Source organism: Phoenix dactylifera, chromosome 10 (assembly GCF_051530095.1).
Source record: "Phoenix dactylifera cultivar Ajwa chromosome 10, Ajwa_hap1_PhDact_Kaust_v1.1, whole genome shotgun sequence".
In the NCBI taxonomy this organism is placed as follows: domain Eukaryota; kingdom Viridiplantae; phylum Streptophyta; class Magnoliopsida; order Arecales; family Arecaceae; genus Phoenix; species Phoenix dactylifera.
The window spans coordinates 30,258,294-30,274,511 of NC_143199.1; the positions used below are offsets into that span (position 1 = coordinate 30,258,294).

The following is a 16,218-nucleotide window of genomic DNA, read 5'->3' on the forward strand; positions in this document are numbered from 1 at the left end:
CTCAAGCGGGCACACCAACCATCCACACCACACTCCCTTCTTAACATATATACATAATATATATGTTTTAAGTATGAAAACTTTTAATTATTATTTAATAAAAATCTAACACAATCTACACAGGAAAAATATATTTATTGTATCTACCAAATGACAAAAGTATTCCCATACAGGTACGTACATCCATCTAGTGCAATATACAACAATATTCTTGTTATTTACATAGTCAAGCTGATTGATCCCCGGGAACAAATAGCTAGCCGTGCGCGTCCACGAATACATGGACACTTTTGTTTCCCTTTTATATCTACGGCTGAAAATTTTGGCCAAACACTTTTGTTTCCCTTTTATACCTACGGCTGAAAATTCTGGCCAAACAAAAAAAATGGCAGATTCTGATTAATATTATTCTGCCGCAGCAGATTATTTAAAATGGTTAGGAGATACAGAATCAGTACTACAATTTGTAGGCTAAAGTCACAGGCCGATCATAGCATCTGTGATTAAATTTAAATAGATTCAGACCTTTATCTTAGCTATAATGCCAAAACTTAAATAGAAAGTATGTGAGGATCCATATGAGCATGCGTTTAGTACCATATCAGTTATATATTAGGTAGATTTTAGATACTTGTATGGGGAAAAAAAAAAAATCTAATGATGATATTTTCAGTTAATGTGACAAAATTAGACACAATTGGATATGAATCGATGCTTTCGAAAATCCTGCGTTTTACATCCTCCAGCCGAAGAGCTGTTTACAGTTTGGTCCCCCGTTTCATTCAGCTTTTGATTCAAGGGGACACCCTGGGCCGCGAGTTGTTGTGTTCTCTCTTTCTTTTCTCCATTATTACGTACGGTGTGAGATAAGATCGAGCGCCTGTCCGTTTATAATTTGCCATCATTCCACAGATTGGATCGCCATCAGGCTACCTGCCAGAATCAAAGGTGTCTCCAGTCTGGCCCTTGGGTGGGTGAGATGCAAAGCTGGGAGACGAACTCTTCCATTATTTAACACCCCAGAGTCAGAGAAGACGGGAGAGGAGCGCAAGGAGGCTCACCACTTTCAGTCCCAAGAGGCCATGGATCCCTACAAGGTAATATATAGCTCTGCACCTTCTTCTGCTAGTCTCTGATCACTTTAGCTTGGATTCTAATTTGCGGAAGGTGACGAGTTGAAGAAGTGCAGCATACATCACCAACTCCCATGCCATCTGTCCATATTTGGATCATAACTCCAAGCTCGTAGGAATGATGTGATCTCGTAGTCGCATGCACAATAGGAAGGCCAGTTATAGAATAAACCTCTGTAAGTGATCAACAAGCCAGGCACCACCTTGGCTAGTAGATTCATCCTTTGATACGAGTAACATGGTAAAATAGTTTTGTATTTTTGTTTTTTCTCTTTCACTTGACGATGGCATCTCACCACCGGCAATACTAACATAATTCCATCGATAAATCTTTAAGTGAACTGGCAGCTGGGAATTTTTCTTTCCTTCCATGCATCAAGTAAAACTAGTAATTTAAAAATTCTAAATTTCTTTGTTTTAGCCTATTCTTTTCCTCCTCTTCAAGGACATCGATTCTTGGGCTCTGCTGCTGCGCTAGTATTTTTAGCCCGTAGAGTTCATCTGTCGTTGGGAGATGGATTTTAGATTGCTTTCCACCGACTTTTAGCTTGGTTTAATGGCCTTTAATTTTATGTTGGTGTTGATATAATTTTCTTTTATTTTCAGTTTCGTCCATCAAGTGCTTTCGACCCCACTTACACGACCACCAATGCTGGTGCGCCCGTTTGGAACGATGACCAGGCACTAACTGTGGGACCAAGAGGTGATTTCCTCTTTTTTTCTTTTTTCTTAAAGCAAATATGTGTACGTTGCCTCTAAAATCTAAAAACATCTCATCCCTTAAACTACCCACCCCCCAACTCCACAAGAAAAAAAAAAAGAAAAAGAAAGGAGAGGAACATGTAAAATTTAGATGTGTGTCTGTCACAAATGCATGGATTCATGTTCCACAAACAATATATATGATTTTTTTTTTTTTAATCTTTGTTGACTTTATGAAAAACTATGCATCTCAATCCATCTGCTATATATCCATGCACCGTGGACTTTCCTTTTAGCTGATGCACAAAAGAATTGTGCGTGCTGATAAGTAATCAGCATAATCTTGGACACATCAGTGGAGAGATCTAAGTCTCAGATATGTACTTGAGATATCTCGGTCCTAATCAGACTAATTTTGGATCTGGAACACAAGCTATCAAAAGCTAACTACCACAAAAGGTAGCAAACGGGCTCGTAAGAATTTGTCTAAAGATCTATACAGAATGCATGTAGAGATCTGTCTAGCTCTCCAAAAACTTAGCTGAGACCATTCACAAAGTAATTCTCCCAAAAAAATAAGGAGGACGCAGGAGTCCCATATTGAGCCAGTTTGCTCAATAGCTAACAAAGGATGCTGAACAAGCACCAACTGGATCAAATCTAAAGATTTGTTTTATGGAGAAGATGAGCTTGTGCCACTTCCTTATAGTTGGAAGCACATATTTTGGATATATAAACGGATCGATCCAACCTAAAGCAACAGTGGCTACAAGGCCTAATATTTCCTTCGCACATCTCGGGAAGAAGGTGGTCTTGGGCTTGTCAAACTCCGGCGGCAGTTTGTTGGCCAGTATACACATACTAAGCTATACCAAGCTTTGGTTCCGGCGTGCGTTTGATCGATTCAATTCCATTAATGGACAGGACCCATTCTCCTGGAGGACTACCATTTGATCGAAAAGATTGCCCATTTTGCCCGGGAGCGCATTCCAGAGCGCGTTGTTCATGCCAGGGGCGCCAGCGCCAAGGGCTTCTTTGAATGCACTCATGATGTCACTCACCTCACCTGTGCCGACTTCCTCCGTGCACCCGGCGTCCAAACTCCGGTCATCGTTCGTTTCTCCACCGTCATTCATGAACGGGGAAGCCCCGAAACCATTCGAGACCCTCGCGGTTTCGCCGTCAAGTTCTACACTAGGGAGGTAACGCACTTCTTCTCCATATTCTATCAAATACCATGAAGCAAGCATGTTCATGCATGCTTTGGTTAAGCCTCTAACGTAACTCGAGTTTTGTTTTAACTTCAGGGCAATTGGGATCTCCTGGGAAACAATTTCCCAGTGTTCTTCATTCGCGACGGTATTAAGTTCCCCGACGTGATTCATGCCTTCAAACCCAACCCCAAGTCCCACATCCAGGAGTACTGGAGGGTCTTCGACTTCCTGTCGCACCACCCGGAGAGCTTGCACACATTCTTCTTCCTCTTCGATGATGTCGGCGTTCCATCCGACTACCGGCACATGGAAGGCTTCGGTGTCAACACTTACACTTTCGTCAACAAGGAGGGGAAGGTTCATTACGTGAAGTTCCACTGGAAGCCGACCTGTGGGGTGAGGTGTTTGTCAGAGGAAGAGGCAATAGTCGTCGGTGGCAAGAACCACAGCCATGCTACTCAGGATCTCTGTGAGTCCATTGCTGCAGGGAACTATCCCGAATGGAAGCTCTACGTTCAGGTCATGGATCCTGACCATGAGGACCGCTACGACTTCGATCCGCTCGACGATACCAAGACCTGGCCTGAGGATATTCTGCCCCTCCAGCCGGTCGGCAGGCTGGTCTTGAACCGAAACATCGACAACTTCTTTGCGGAGAATGAGCAGCTCGCCTTCGGCCCGGGGCTTGTTGTGCCTGGGATCTATTACTCTGACGATAAGATGCTTCAGTGCAGGGTTTTTGCCTACGCTGACACCCAGAGGTACAGGCTCGGGCCGAACTACTTGATCGATGCTTCCAGTGAATGCGCCAAAGTGTGCTTTCCACAACAATCACTTTGATGGACTGATGAATTTCATGCAGAGGAACGAGGAGGTGTTCTTCTTTCATAAACTCTAGTCTTCATTTAATGATTCCTCCCTTGTTTCTTCTTAAAATGAAGAGGTGACTGGTTTTACTTTGATTTGAAGGTGGATTACTTCCCTTCAAGGCACCATCCCCTTCGACATGCAGAGAGGTTTCCCATTCCTTCCCGTGTGGTCACCGGCAAGCGAGAGAAGGTGAGATCCTTACGGAAATTATCTAAACCGTCGCATTAATTGCAGATCTTCTCTGTTATAGTATGACTTTATATTGTTTCTGGATTCCGGGTGTTGTTCTGTTTTTTATTTTTTTATTTTTTGGAAAAGGACAACTGGATTTAGAATCTAAAACAACAGAAAATCCTCATCTAGAACATGTTTGGCTAGTTCTTCAGAAGATTAGTATCTGTTGTGCCCATAAATAAGCAGCAGCAAGATGGTTCTATATCAATTTCTCTCATGGAATGCCTGCTGGTGATCAAAAAGGTTGACTTTCCAACTGCCCCTATAGAAATGATTAGGATGCATAGAAATGACTTGCAGAGAGTTTCTAACAATAATGTGTAACCTGTGGATCAACCAAGTAGGAGTACCATATATATTTTAAGGTGAGAAGCCTAATCAAATAATTAAATTCTTCCTATGGCTTTCTGCTGGTAGTTACTGTTACTTTACCATTGCAGTGTGGATTTCCTCCACTATCTGATTTCACAATCCATTTTTGTTGGATCAATGCAGACAGTAATTCCTAAGCAAAATGATTTCAAGCAACCAGGGGAGAGATACCGCTCCTGGGCGCCCGATAGGTATTGTGACTGCTATACTCCATCCATTTATCATACATGCATAACAAACTAATGATATGTTCTAGTTTCTTTAACATGCGAACTGCATAATATTCTTCTCAGGCAAGAGCGATTTGTCTGTCGATGGGCCGAGGCATTGGGGCACCCTAAGGTCAGCCATGAACTCCGTAGCATCTGGATCACATACCTGACACAGGTGAGGCTACTCTTTCTCCCTGTTGTTTGAATTCCCATTGCCATTAACTGTCAAAACTAGTGCACTGGTTTTTCTCTGCATTCATTCCTCGTTGCTACTTTATGGCTGCAGTGTGATGTATCACTGGGTCAGAAGGTTGCGAATCGCCTCAATGTCAAACCAAGCATGTGACAAGGATGCAGATGCTGAGCCATATGCTACATGTTTGTGCAGAGTATGATGTGTCTATGCCAATCAGAGTTCAGTTCATCAGAACAAGGCTCCTTGAGTGTAGTAACTATCAATAAGGTGACTATCTAGTTATCAGAAAAGAAAAACCAATGCAACTATTTCAGCACCATGCTGTACTTATAGATCTAAATGGCATCTAAATGGCACCATGTTTGTCTGATTAATAGTTGGACTTGATTGGGAGAGATTCTGCATTAATTTCCTTCAGGAAATCCGAATATTATCATTCTAATGATGGATGATTGTAGGAGAGCTATAAGTATGCTTGCTGGATGTGTATGTACTTGGGCTCTTGAACTTTTGGTACAAAAGGTTCAGCCTCAACCCCCTGACATCATTTACAAGTACGGATTTACATAATACATGCAGAGGCACTCACAATCTACGAACCCACACAGATCTCTGTCGAACCTTCAACATTAGTTTCTCGTGATCAATGTGAGTTCAGACACCTTAAGGCTTAATTTCATAGTTTTGTCTCAAATTAGTTTTGTAATAAATGCAGTGCATGGAATTGAAGCCCCGGGACAAGGGCAAAGACGAAACAGAATCGAACAGTTCAGTTGGTATCCAGTCCCATTTTCTTGGATATGCAAATCTTTCTGGAATCAAAATGCTCGCTACCATTCCTCATATCTTTCTGGAATCGAATTTGTTTGCTAGCATGCCTCTGACATTGCAATAGATAAAAAAAGTGTGGGAGAAAAATGAGAAGAATGTATAGAAGGGTTCAAGACAAAAACCTCCATAGAAGAAAGATAAATTAAATATGTGAAAATTTTAGCTACAGAAAGAAAGAACATAAGATTAGAAAATCTAGTGCTCCCTACTTGCACGTTCAATGAACTTCTTAATCACCTATGTACAGGAAAGACCAAATGTGCATCAAATATTGCCATAACTTCATATTCCCAGAATTTACAGGAGAGCATAGTGGAGATTGCAGCTTAGCATCAATAACATAGCACAAGACTGCTTGAAACTGGTTATGGGGCCTAATAAAACTCATGGCTTTCTTCTGAGTGAAATCAGTTCTACTCAGTCGAGGGAGAGGAAGTAACCATCTGCAATAAACCAACCTGGATGCAACTCAAAGATATCAACATGATGGTTAAGGACAGAATATGAAATTCTGCAAAAGGCCAAATGAAGTTTGAACTTTAGATTTTGTCGTATCTACAGTAACCATCTTTCTTCTCAAGATCTATACATTGGCACCATATAATGAATTATCTTAAATATATGCTAGCGTTGAAACTTGAAACTGAAATAATGAGGTTAATTGAAAAACTAAGTTTTTGTATTGCAAAAGCTGAAATCACACCAGATAATTTGTTGTTCGTTCTTTAACTTGTTCTTCTAATATATAGGACTAGTAAAAATATATATCTTCAGTTCTCTTCTTTGTTTTATTCAGCCAGAGTTGAATGTACTTGAACATGCTGGACAGAATCTTAAGATACAAGGGGGTTGCAGAAACATAATACGTATCAAATGAAAAGGAAGCAAAGAAATAAAACCCAAAAGCTTACGAATGGACATATAAGCACAACAGGATAATTAGAATTTCCAAAATGGTCATGACAGATCAAAGAAAAACGGGAGGGGGCGCATGTGGAAAGATAGAAATGATATGTCAACAAAGGCCTCAACATATAGAGAGACAGGAGATTAGGTCACAGCCTCATTTCTTTAATTCGGCAGGTTGTGACAATTGAATCTAGTGATCATAATTGTGATTGGTGGATAGTCTCACAAGCATTTCTGAAAATAATCTTGCAAAGGTCCAAAGACAAAAATGCCAGCCTATGATACCACGAAACCTACAAAGCAAGTGTTCAGGTGGCCATAATGTTCATCAAGACAAAAAGCTACACAGATGGACTCATGCAACAAGTTACCTAACTCATTTGAAGATCCATAAGCAATATATAAACTCATTTGAAGAATGTTCTGTTAAGTGGGGACCTCCAGTTACCTAACTCCTTGTACAGAACGCTGAAAAGGGCAATTATTTTATTCCTTGCTAATCTTCTTCTCGGTCCTAAAACGAACTTGTTTACTTCTTCAAAAGGCTAATGAAGAATAAAATGGCACACAGAGGCAGCAATACTTATGACATGTACAGCAAAACAATCATGAAATGTTCGCATATATTAAAACTAGTATAACATGACATGTTTGTTATCAGGTACTCACTAGCTCATGTTTACTTTCATGTCATGACATGTATAGCAAAACAAACACATTTTAAAAAAAAAACTTCAAAAGGCTTTCAGCCTTGGGATATGGGGCTGGCAAAGCAGATGCTCATCAATATTATGTTTTCACCCCATCATCTTACATGTTTTTCACTATAAGATAGGGGATTGAACTACCTAATCTACATGTTATAGCATGGTAAAACTAGTAATAACAAACTAGCATCACAAAATGGTGAAGTATATGATAACCTAAGGCACTGTAGAAAACTAAACAAGTGATGGAATCAGCAACTCGATATCTTATATTGTTCTTTTACAACATAAGGAACAGTAAAGCATATTTAAACAGAGAAAACATATAATTGATGATCAGTCAGATAATGAAATGTAAATACAGAACAGAAAACAAACATATGCTAGCAAGTATTGAGAGAATGATTAAGATTGAATCAAGGTATGAAACTAAAAAACCTAAGAAAGCACTCAATAATTGATTCTAATAGCAGGGGCAACCAACCTAGAAATCAAGACTTGAACTCCATATCAAACTCCTCTAGCTTTCTCTCTACAGATTTGGTAGCATCAGAGATATCTGGTTTCTGACAGTCATGAGAGGACTGAGAAAACTGTACAACATGCACAATATCAGTTCTGCTGGGATTAACATGCCTGCGCCTTCTAAAAATTGATGGTGTATTTTTGAAGCTCTTTGCTTCAGCCCTTAGATAAGATATCAGATCCCTTGGACTATAAGTATGATTTAACGACATGTTTGGAAGTGGACAATACTGAGCTAGGTTTTGAGTCTGTCGGATGTAATTCTCCAATTTAGATTTTCTTTCACCTGAAAGAGAGCTTCCTTCATGTGTAAACTGCAAAGCTGGATATGGTAATGAGCCAAAATTTCCACTGTTACAACTGAGAGGTGTGCTAGTGACCTGGTTGTGATCATTGACCATGTCATTTTTATTTAACTGAAAATTTTGCATATTTAAAATATCAGTCTCATAATTTAGATCCATATTTTTGATGGTCAGGTCACTCTTGTCAAAAGCATGTTCCCCTGCGATTTTAGATCTTCTTTTATTTGAGGACTCTTTAGGTAAAACATGTGAACAAAGCTCATAAAAAACAGAAGGCTGTGCTTTGGATTGAATTGTAGGAGTACCACGCAAATCATGACAGGAATCATCTCCATGCAACAAATTGGTCAAATGACATGAGAGCTCAGTGCTGCATGACAAATTAGTTTGGCCACTTGAACATGGACTTGTATCTTCCTGACAATCAGAAGGATTTGCACAAAAAATTGTCTCCGATTTTCTGCTTTTAGGGTCACTTGTCGGACTCAGTTTCTCCTCTAACTTCAAGCATTCAGAATCATCTGTTGAAGTAAGTTGATCGTCCACATTGAGACATTTGGAATTTCCAATAAGAGAACGGTCCATACTCAAATCATTCCTTCCTATACTAGCATTTTGAAAATCCAAACCCACCGAGGAAGCCACGAAATGATTATCTACACTTGGTTTCTGATCAGGTGTAACTAGTTTTGCAGGATGCGGTTTGAGTTTTTCCACTTGTTCTTGGAGATTGTTTAATTTAATAGCAGAATTTCCGAATGGCCGACTAAGAATTCCTGATGCCACATATGAGCCCAACTTCTTCTTTAAGGAGCAGTTCCAATGATTCTTTATTGAGTTATCTGCCCTATTAAATACAAATCATCAAATATACACTGATAAATATACATGGGAGTGCACATAATGAGATATGAAATAACAAAGGAAAAAAAGTTCAACTGAATCGATGAATCAATATCTCATGACATCTCAAACACTGCTACAGCTGAATGTCCAATCAGGTAAACTAGAACCTCTATGGATGCTCAAACTAGCTTAAAATATGAACCAACACATGCCATCAAACAACCAGATAAGAATACTATCCTATCAAATGTTGATGAAGAAAAAAACATGTATTCATGATGACTTATCAGATACGTCTACAAAGTTAGCTGATACAAGCAATCTTCTATTTTTCTTTTTACTTAATTTCATGAGATGATGCTTTAAAAATTAAAATATTTAGAAGTCCTTATCATAATACCACTTATGAACATATTACACCAGAAAAAACAGGTGCTGTCCTATCTGTTTAGCGTTGGCTCTCATTAAATGTACATAATTAAAGTTTTGAGAATTGAAAAGAAGGATTCATTTTCTACACCTTCACCAAATCATGGTTAAAAAATATCTAAAATAGCAAGTTTTTTGGTTCTTTTTCTGCCTACCAAACCAAAAAGTAGATGTGAAACAGGTATATACACATTTCATAATGAATTTAGACATTTCATTTTTATTTTCTGGAATACAGTGTTGGACAGGATCATTTAAAGTGACCCTAAAATGTATGATAAGGTTGTAGACGGTATCTATCATGATTTGATAAACATTATTAGTTATTTTCCATAATTTTATATCTTAAAATTATTAGCTGCTTGGCTTCATATTGTTTTTGAAGAACACTATAGCCATTTCAAGATGATTAAAATTATAACACGATGAAAACATTAATCAATAAATTACAAGTAACAAAACCATAGCTATAGCATAATCAATTAATCCAATTTAATATAATATTTATTAAAATGACAAAAATTTCCTTTCTTTGATAGCATTTCAGTTCTTATCATGTTTGCCTTTTTTGTTTCTCCATTTTTACACAATATATTATCATTTCTCTATGTTTTTGAGTTCAAAAGGTCGAAAATACTGAAACATTGTGGCTCAGGAGCACAGCAAATGCACTCCAAAACCAAAAGGCCTTGGTCAAAAATGAAAAGTATCTGTGGAAGTGGATATCATATAAAATAAGAAGTCAATGTTTAAAAATTGGTATACTACGCAATGAGTATGAAGCATTTGCATGCCATACATTTCCATATCAGAATCGTGAGTGGCAATATACGAAGAATGTAGCTTCCACATGCCATTTCAGAAGCAATTTAAACATTCAATCTCTACTTAGGCTCTCTATGTCCACTTGTCAAGACAGCAGAACACCTTGTGAACTGATACCAACAAGAAAACCCAGTATTCAGTAGATTGTTTAAGAAATGCACCATGGGCATCACAACAAACATAAATAATCAATGTCCAGAAGAAAACATGAAAAATGGTGTTTACACATGGAAAATAATCATAGCAGTACCTTCCAGGTAAAAACTTGGCTATTTCAGCCCATTTGTTCCCATATATTTGGTGGGAATGCATTAAAGTCACTTCTTCCTCTGGTGTCCATGCATCCTTTTTTATTGCAGGGTTCAAGTGGTTGTGCCACCTAAAAGACAATTGTAAGTTTCCATTACTAAAGGAAAGGGGGCAAAAAGAATATTTGAACACCTAAACATGTTTTTTTTTTAAATTAACTTGAGAAACACAAGCTTGACTATCAAATAAGTCTCTCGTGATAAAGCTTAAGTTCCTGTGGAAGCTTACTTCGCTATTGTGCAGGCTAAAAGAATGTCGCAAAAAATTACATTAAGTAATGACATAAAAATCTGATGATAATCTAGAAATTTTAGTTATTACAGAATATGTAAAATCTTGATGTATGTATAGCCTTTTTTTAAACTTGCTCATCCTTTTTCTCACATGATATCTGAGCACAAACTATGCATTTCCCACTATAGATACTTTCTTGAATCATCTTCCAGCTGTCTACAGAATATCACGACTCATTTCTGATCCCCTTAAGGTCATTTTTCAACAACTTTACTCACATATTAATTATTCAGGTCCTGCTAACTCTCAATAAAATCAGAAATCATCAAAATCATGTGTTCAAGTAAGAATTGCCCTGCTAACTGGGTGAATGCAATATCCAAAAAGCAAGTCTTGGAACAGAAATAGTAATGATGAACTCTCAACTCTGTCAAGTTGATTTAGCTGTAAGAACACCAATAACAACCTTAACATTAGGCCAAAAGAGAAATGGTAGCATAAAAGAAAAGTTATTTACCATTGAAAAGAATTTATATATTAGGCTACACTAAAAGATATCATGCTATGAAGCTATTGGTCATGCTGATAAATTGAATCTGCTAATGTAAAGAGCAATTACAAAAAAATATGATATGCTATAAAGTGTAAACCATGACTTTCGAAGGACTACTACATGGAAAACACAATTGCAACTTCCACAGCCATGCAATTCCTCAAGCAGAGAATGACTAACTCATAAAGAACATATTCCATAATGCCCACTTGTTGCGTGTATGTTGGAGCCTCCTGTTGCCTCAACATAGATCACCCATGAACTTATCGATTGACTAAGATTAACTAAGTTCACTTCATTTCATTTTGTTGAACCACATCAAGAATCAAACTTCCTCAACTAATCCAAGTCAAAATCCAAGCAAGTGCTTAGCCCAGGTTAATACTTTCCCTGTCTCTTGTGAATGAAGAAGAAAAATATAACCCTCTTGCTTTAAGGATAAGACTCTATAAACTGCATACATAGTTGGACGTAAAGTGTTGATTCTACCAATGGAGATAAAGGTGTTAGATATATAGATATGAGACAAAGTGATGGTTATAGTGATACACATCATTCATATTATAAATTATACTGTTGCAGATCAATCTTAGAAAGCATTACTTGAAGAAAGAATCTGAAATCAGCAAGTACATACAGTTGAAACCAACAAAAATTCTGTGTTTATTGCTGCATATAAAACAGGAGAAAAGACTAGAATATTTAAAAGAATATTCCCAGAATAGGTATCCTATCACCTAAGAAAAAGATATTGAAAGTCAACAATCCAAAAAAAGAAAAAAAAGAACAAGATGAAATTTTATAGTAATTGAAAAATAAATATGCATGACCAACAGGCCAATGACATCTAGTCAGGATCCGCTTTATGGTTGTTAGATGTTTTTTTTTCCTATAAACATGAATATTCATAACAAATTTATCCCATCAATCCACAATCAACTATATGAATCCAACTTTTATTAGTTCCTACCCAGAGCAAAGACTCCTTATGGGCATTGTATTTTAATCATCACCCGCCCCCTCCAGCCAAGTGTTCCTTATTTACTCAATTTTGAGTAACCTGAATTAAAATCCCTCCTCCCATTGGTACCTAGAAAAAGTTGAATATATTAACTGGAATTATCTTAGAAACTATAAGAGTGGATAGCTAGACCAGCAAAGCATAGATGATTGTTGAAGTCCCACACGTTATGACTTGTTTAAGTTCTAGATGACTCCTAAGTCAGGTAAAGGACTAGCTTTTGTTAAAAATTCAGGTTTTACAAAGAAACAAAACTTAATAAGATGCATTTAAATTATAAATCCAATGAATGCAAATTTAAGTAGGAACCAGGAAGAACTTAATCACAAAAATGTTAACACATAGTTCACAAAAGCAGAAAGAATTATTTTTTAGGTAAAGGGAGGTATTAGACCACTCAACTTTTATTAAAAGGAGTGAGATAAGAAAACAGTTAACCTGATACTCCCTTGAGGTTAGGCAGCAAACAGGGAGGAGGAAAAGAAGAAACAAGTACACATTCAGAGGAGGATACAAGATTTAAGTGTACAGCATAGGTGGTGACAGAAAGAATTAAAAGAAGTGAGATACATATAGCTTTACTTGAACATATGAGATTCTACAATTGTTCTGAACATTATATACCTCTCTCGACATTGCTTGCCTATGCGGCCTGGCAAAGACTTTGCAATGACAGACCACTTCTTAGAACCATGCTTTGCGACTAGCTCAACTATACAGTCATCTTCCTGAAATATCACAGCAGGAGACCCATTAATGCAACCTATAATCATGGCGGAGTTCTTTATTTTCTTGTAGCTAAGAGGATTTTGACATGCACCTCTTTGGTCCAAGCTCCTTTAACTAGCTCGGGATTGAGAACCTTCTGCCAACGATGCAGGCACTGAACATCTGACCTGCCAGGAAAAAGTTCAGCTGAAATGGAAAGGACACTCATCAGATCAAAGCTTGAAACCAAACAAGTGAACTTTGACCTTCTAATATAGAATGAGTAATAATTTAGAGGACAAAAATCATAGTCTTTTCCACCTGATACATAATTAGCAAAGAATATCAAAGAAGTGACTCTAAAAATTAAATCAAATCTATGGAAGAAAAGAGTAGGAAAAATGCACCACGGAGGTTCATAGTTAAATAGGTCAGTAAAGGCAAGCAAAAGTGACTGCAATATGCACCAATTCTCAGAAGGCAAACCCCAAATAGCTGGAATAGCATGCTAGTTTAGCTCAATGGAAGAAAAGGATGCATGGGAATTAGGCTAATGATAGAATCAGAATAACTATCTAAAACACTCTTTCAAGGAAAGTTAGGTGGTACCACTAAGCAGATTACCTAAAGAAGTCTGAAGCATTACAGAGACAGGGACATAAAGCATTAACCCTCAAAGAGTGGAAGGGAGGGGGAAGTGATAGAGATTCCTAACCCACCATAATATAGAATGCCTACCAAGGGAAACCTGAACCAGCTGCATATGAAAGGAATGCAGAGAATCAAGGAGAAAATCAAGAAAAAAAAACAGTAGACCAGAAGTTCGAAATAACAATACATGTACATCAGCCATCCAGCAGAAGGCTAGAATCTGAGAATTCACAATACCCAATGGCTCACTATTTTTACACTTAATAAATTAACTCTAAATATGCAATCTTTCCTGCATTTAAGAACAGAGGAAAGTTGAATGTAAGGTTAAATTACATCCTTATATGTGTGCGTTTTGCATTATACCTCATCATGTATTAGCAAGTAGTTGCATGATAGTATCAAATACAAACATATAAAGTAAAAACAAAAGATTGCACATATAATTTTGTTGAGCATATTGAGCACACTTGCAAACATGCAGAAATATGTTAAAAGCAAAATGTCTGAAAAGCTTTTACCTATTCTCTTCCAATTTTTCCTGTTCAATTGTTTAACAGCTTTAACCAAAATATCATCCTGTACAAGTTATGGTAATTCGATTAGTAAACGGATAGATGCACGATGGCAGTGTTCTTTATTGCAGTTCTATTTTTTTGGAAATCAGACAAAACATTTGTTTAATCAAACAAAGATATAAGATGCACTGAAACTCATTTGTGTCAGGAATTGAAAATATAAGGAGTAGCTAATTCTATAGCCCCTTTTGATAATCCCAGTTGCATGCAGTGGTTAATTTGATGGCATTATGCTTCAAATTTTTTTCATCTCAAATCGCACCAATAACATTTATATGGGATCAAGGTCCGCCGTACCAGTATTGGTTGGTGTACCGGTGGCGGCCTGGACTGGTACGTACCAGTCCCGTATTGGTCCGTACCGGTACGGCAGTCGGCGGCCGGTTTTTCAATGAAAAGCTTCCGGTACCGGATCCCATGCTGCTTCAGTACCGGTCCCTGCTCGGACCAGTTCGTACCAGCCCGTACCGGCCAGTATGGGCCTGTACGGCATACCCTATATGGGATAATAAATGTGTATGCCTGCCAAATAAGATTGTTATGCCCCACAGGCCCATGAAAGTATTCACCTCCTTGTCTGTCCAGCCTCCCTTCATTGATCTCCTAGTAGGACCATTTGTTCTCCTGAAAATTAAGAAAGCAAACATAAATACAATGCCTATCATGCGATGAACCTCACAAACACAGGTGGCATGGAATGGAACAACAATGAGATGGCACACCCCAAGCTAATTTATGCACGACAAACAGATGAAGTATAGTAGACAAAGAACATTAATATACAAAGACTGTAACTAAGGAGACATTAAACTAAAAATGAACCAGCAGAACTTGTCAAAAAAATACAGAGTAGCTCACCTAATTCATTTTTGTTCACAAGAAGTTAACCACTGAAAAGTATACAATTTAAAAGAACCCATAAAGTTTACTCATTCCCAATTCAACAAGGTATGGTTATTTGAACTCAAAAATGAACACAGTCACCATTGACATAGCACTAAATATAAATGAACTTCGTAACTCTCAACTATTCATCAAAAAGATGCAAACTTTGCCCCACAAATCAAACTGGGTCCTCAATGTAATCTTCCAAAAAACAGCTATAACTTGAAAGGACAAAAATGCCAAAATTTCTCTACTCCGTGTGCTCTAAAAAATACGAGCAAAGAAAACATCAAGCTATTACTATGCATTAAGTATACATGAACTCCACATCTCGTCAACTATTCACGATAAAAGATGCAGCCTTTCCACACAAATCGAGACAAAGTATAAAAAAGATGCAATCTTTCTAAAAAGAAGAAACTTGCAACGCAGAAACCTCGAAATTTCTCTACTTGGTGTAGCCTAAACGGATAACAAGTAAAGAATTCGTCAGGAAAGTGAAAGAGAGAGAGAGAGCGAGAGAGAAAGTACTTTTACCCAGGAATAGCCTTAGGTGTCGTCTCGCAGCTGCTCTCTGAATCTGGAGAACACGACGGCAGAGAAACTTCCTGAGTCCTATCATCCTTCCCATGTTCCGTCTTCACTTCTTCCACCATTTCTGTTTTAGATACCGATTACCAAAGAAACAGGAAATTCGGGGGGGAAAAATTAACTTAAGAGAATCTATACTACCCTGTTCGAGATCAAAACCAAAAACAGAACACATGATCAAAAGAGAGCTATCTCTGAAATATACCTCCGATCGAACGTTAGGGCTTTACTTCTTTTGGGGGAAAAACATCTTCTTTCGGCCAGATTGGGGGGAAAGAGGGATTCGAAGCGGCGAGATATCGCGGAAAAAAACAGCGAGAGAAAGGAGAAACAGGAGGGCCGAAGAAACGGTAGTATTTATAGGTTGGAGTACGCTGC

General features: G+C 37.9%; 1 protein-coding gene and 1 pseudogene across 15 annotated transcripts; one reads left to right on the forward strand and one right to left on the reverse strand.

Annotated features, from left to right (window-relative positions):
• Positions 1-752: 752 nt before the first annotated feature.
• LOC103698339 (catalase isozyme 2-like) lies at positions 753-5,716 on the forward strand (annotated as a pseudogene). Its single transcript, XR_016396712.1, has 8 exons — positions 753-1,097; positions 1,740-1,836; positions 2,760-3,037; positions 3,143-3,923; positions 4,019-4,108; positions 4,649-4,716; positions 4,819-4,912; positions 5,024-5,716. The product of XR_016396712.1 is annotated as a catalase isozyme 2-like (transcript).
• On the reverse strand, positions 4,693-16,197 carry LOC103698332 (transcription factor MYB3R-5-like). 14 transcript variants are annotated; one of them, XM_088705925.2, is made up of 9 exons: positions 16,046-16,196; positions 15,787-15,907; positions 14,934-14,988; positions 14,308-14,365; positions 13,248-13,342; positions 13,052-13,155; positions 10,561-10,689; positions 7,865-9,057; positions 4,693-5,017 (listed from the first exon to the last, which is right to left on the reverse strand). In XM_088705925.2, the coding sequence occupies exons 2-8, from the start codon at positions 15,903-15,905 to the stop codon at positions 7,872-7,874; spliced, it is 1,746 nt and encodes a 581-aa protein (XP_088562051.2). In that variant the 5' UTR covers positions 15,906-15,907; positions 16,046-16,196; the 3' UTR covers positions 4,693-5,017; positions 7,865-7,871. The 14 variants fall into 14 exon arrangements, 12 of the variants coding, with proteins under 12 accessions (XP_088562051.2, XP_088562057.2, XP_038971381.3 ...); XM_088705931.2 differs by having other exon boundaries at positions 7,865-7,973; positions 16,046-16,193; XR_015969488.2 differs by lacking the exon at positions 4,693-5,017 and adding an exon at positions 5,863-6,222 and having other exon boundaries at positions 7,865-10,420; positions 16,046-16,192.
• Between the last annotated feature and the right edge of the window lie 21 nt (positions 16,198-16,218).

Bases quoted from the DNA above. Each gene is read 5' to 3' on its own strand.
- LOC103698332 (XM_088705925.2), bottom strand. From the start codon at position 15,905: ATGGTGGAAGAAGTGAAGACGGAACATGGGAAGGATGATAGGACTCAG. The intron at 14,989-15,786 runs GTAAAAGTACTT...CTTAATTTTCAG, and splicing joins ACACCTAAGGCTATTCCTGG to GAGAACAAATGGTCCTACTA. The intron at 14,366-14,933 runs GTGAATACTTTC...TAACTTGTACAG, and splicing joins GAGGCTGGACAGACAAGGAG to GATGATATTTTGGTTAAAGC.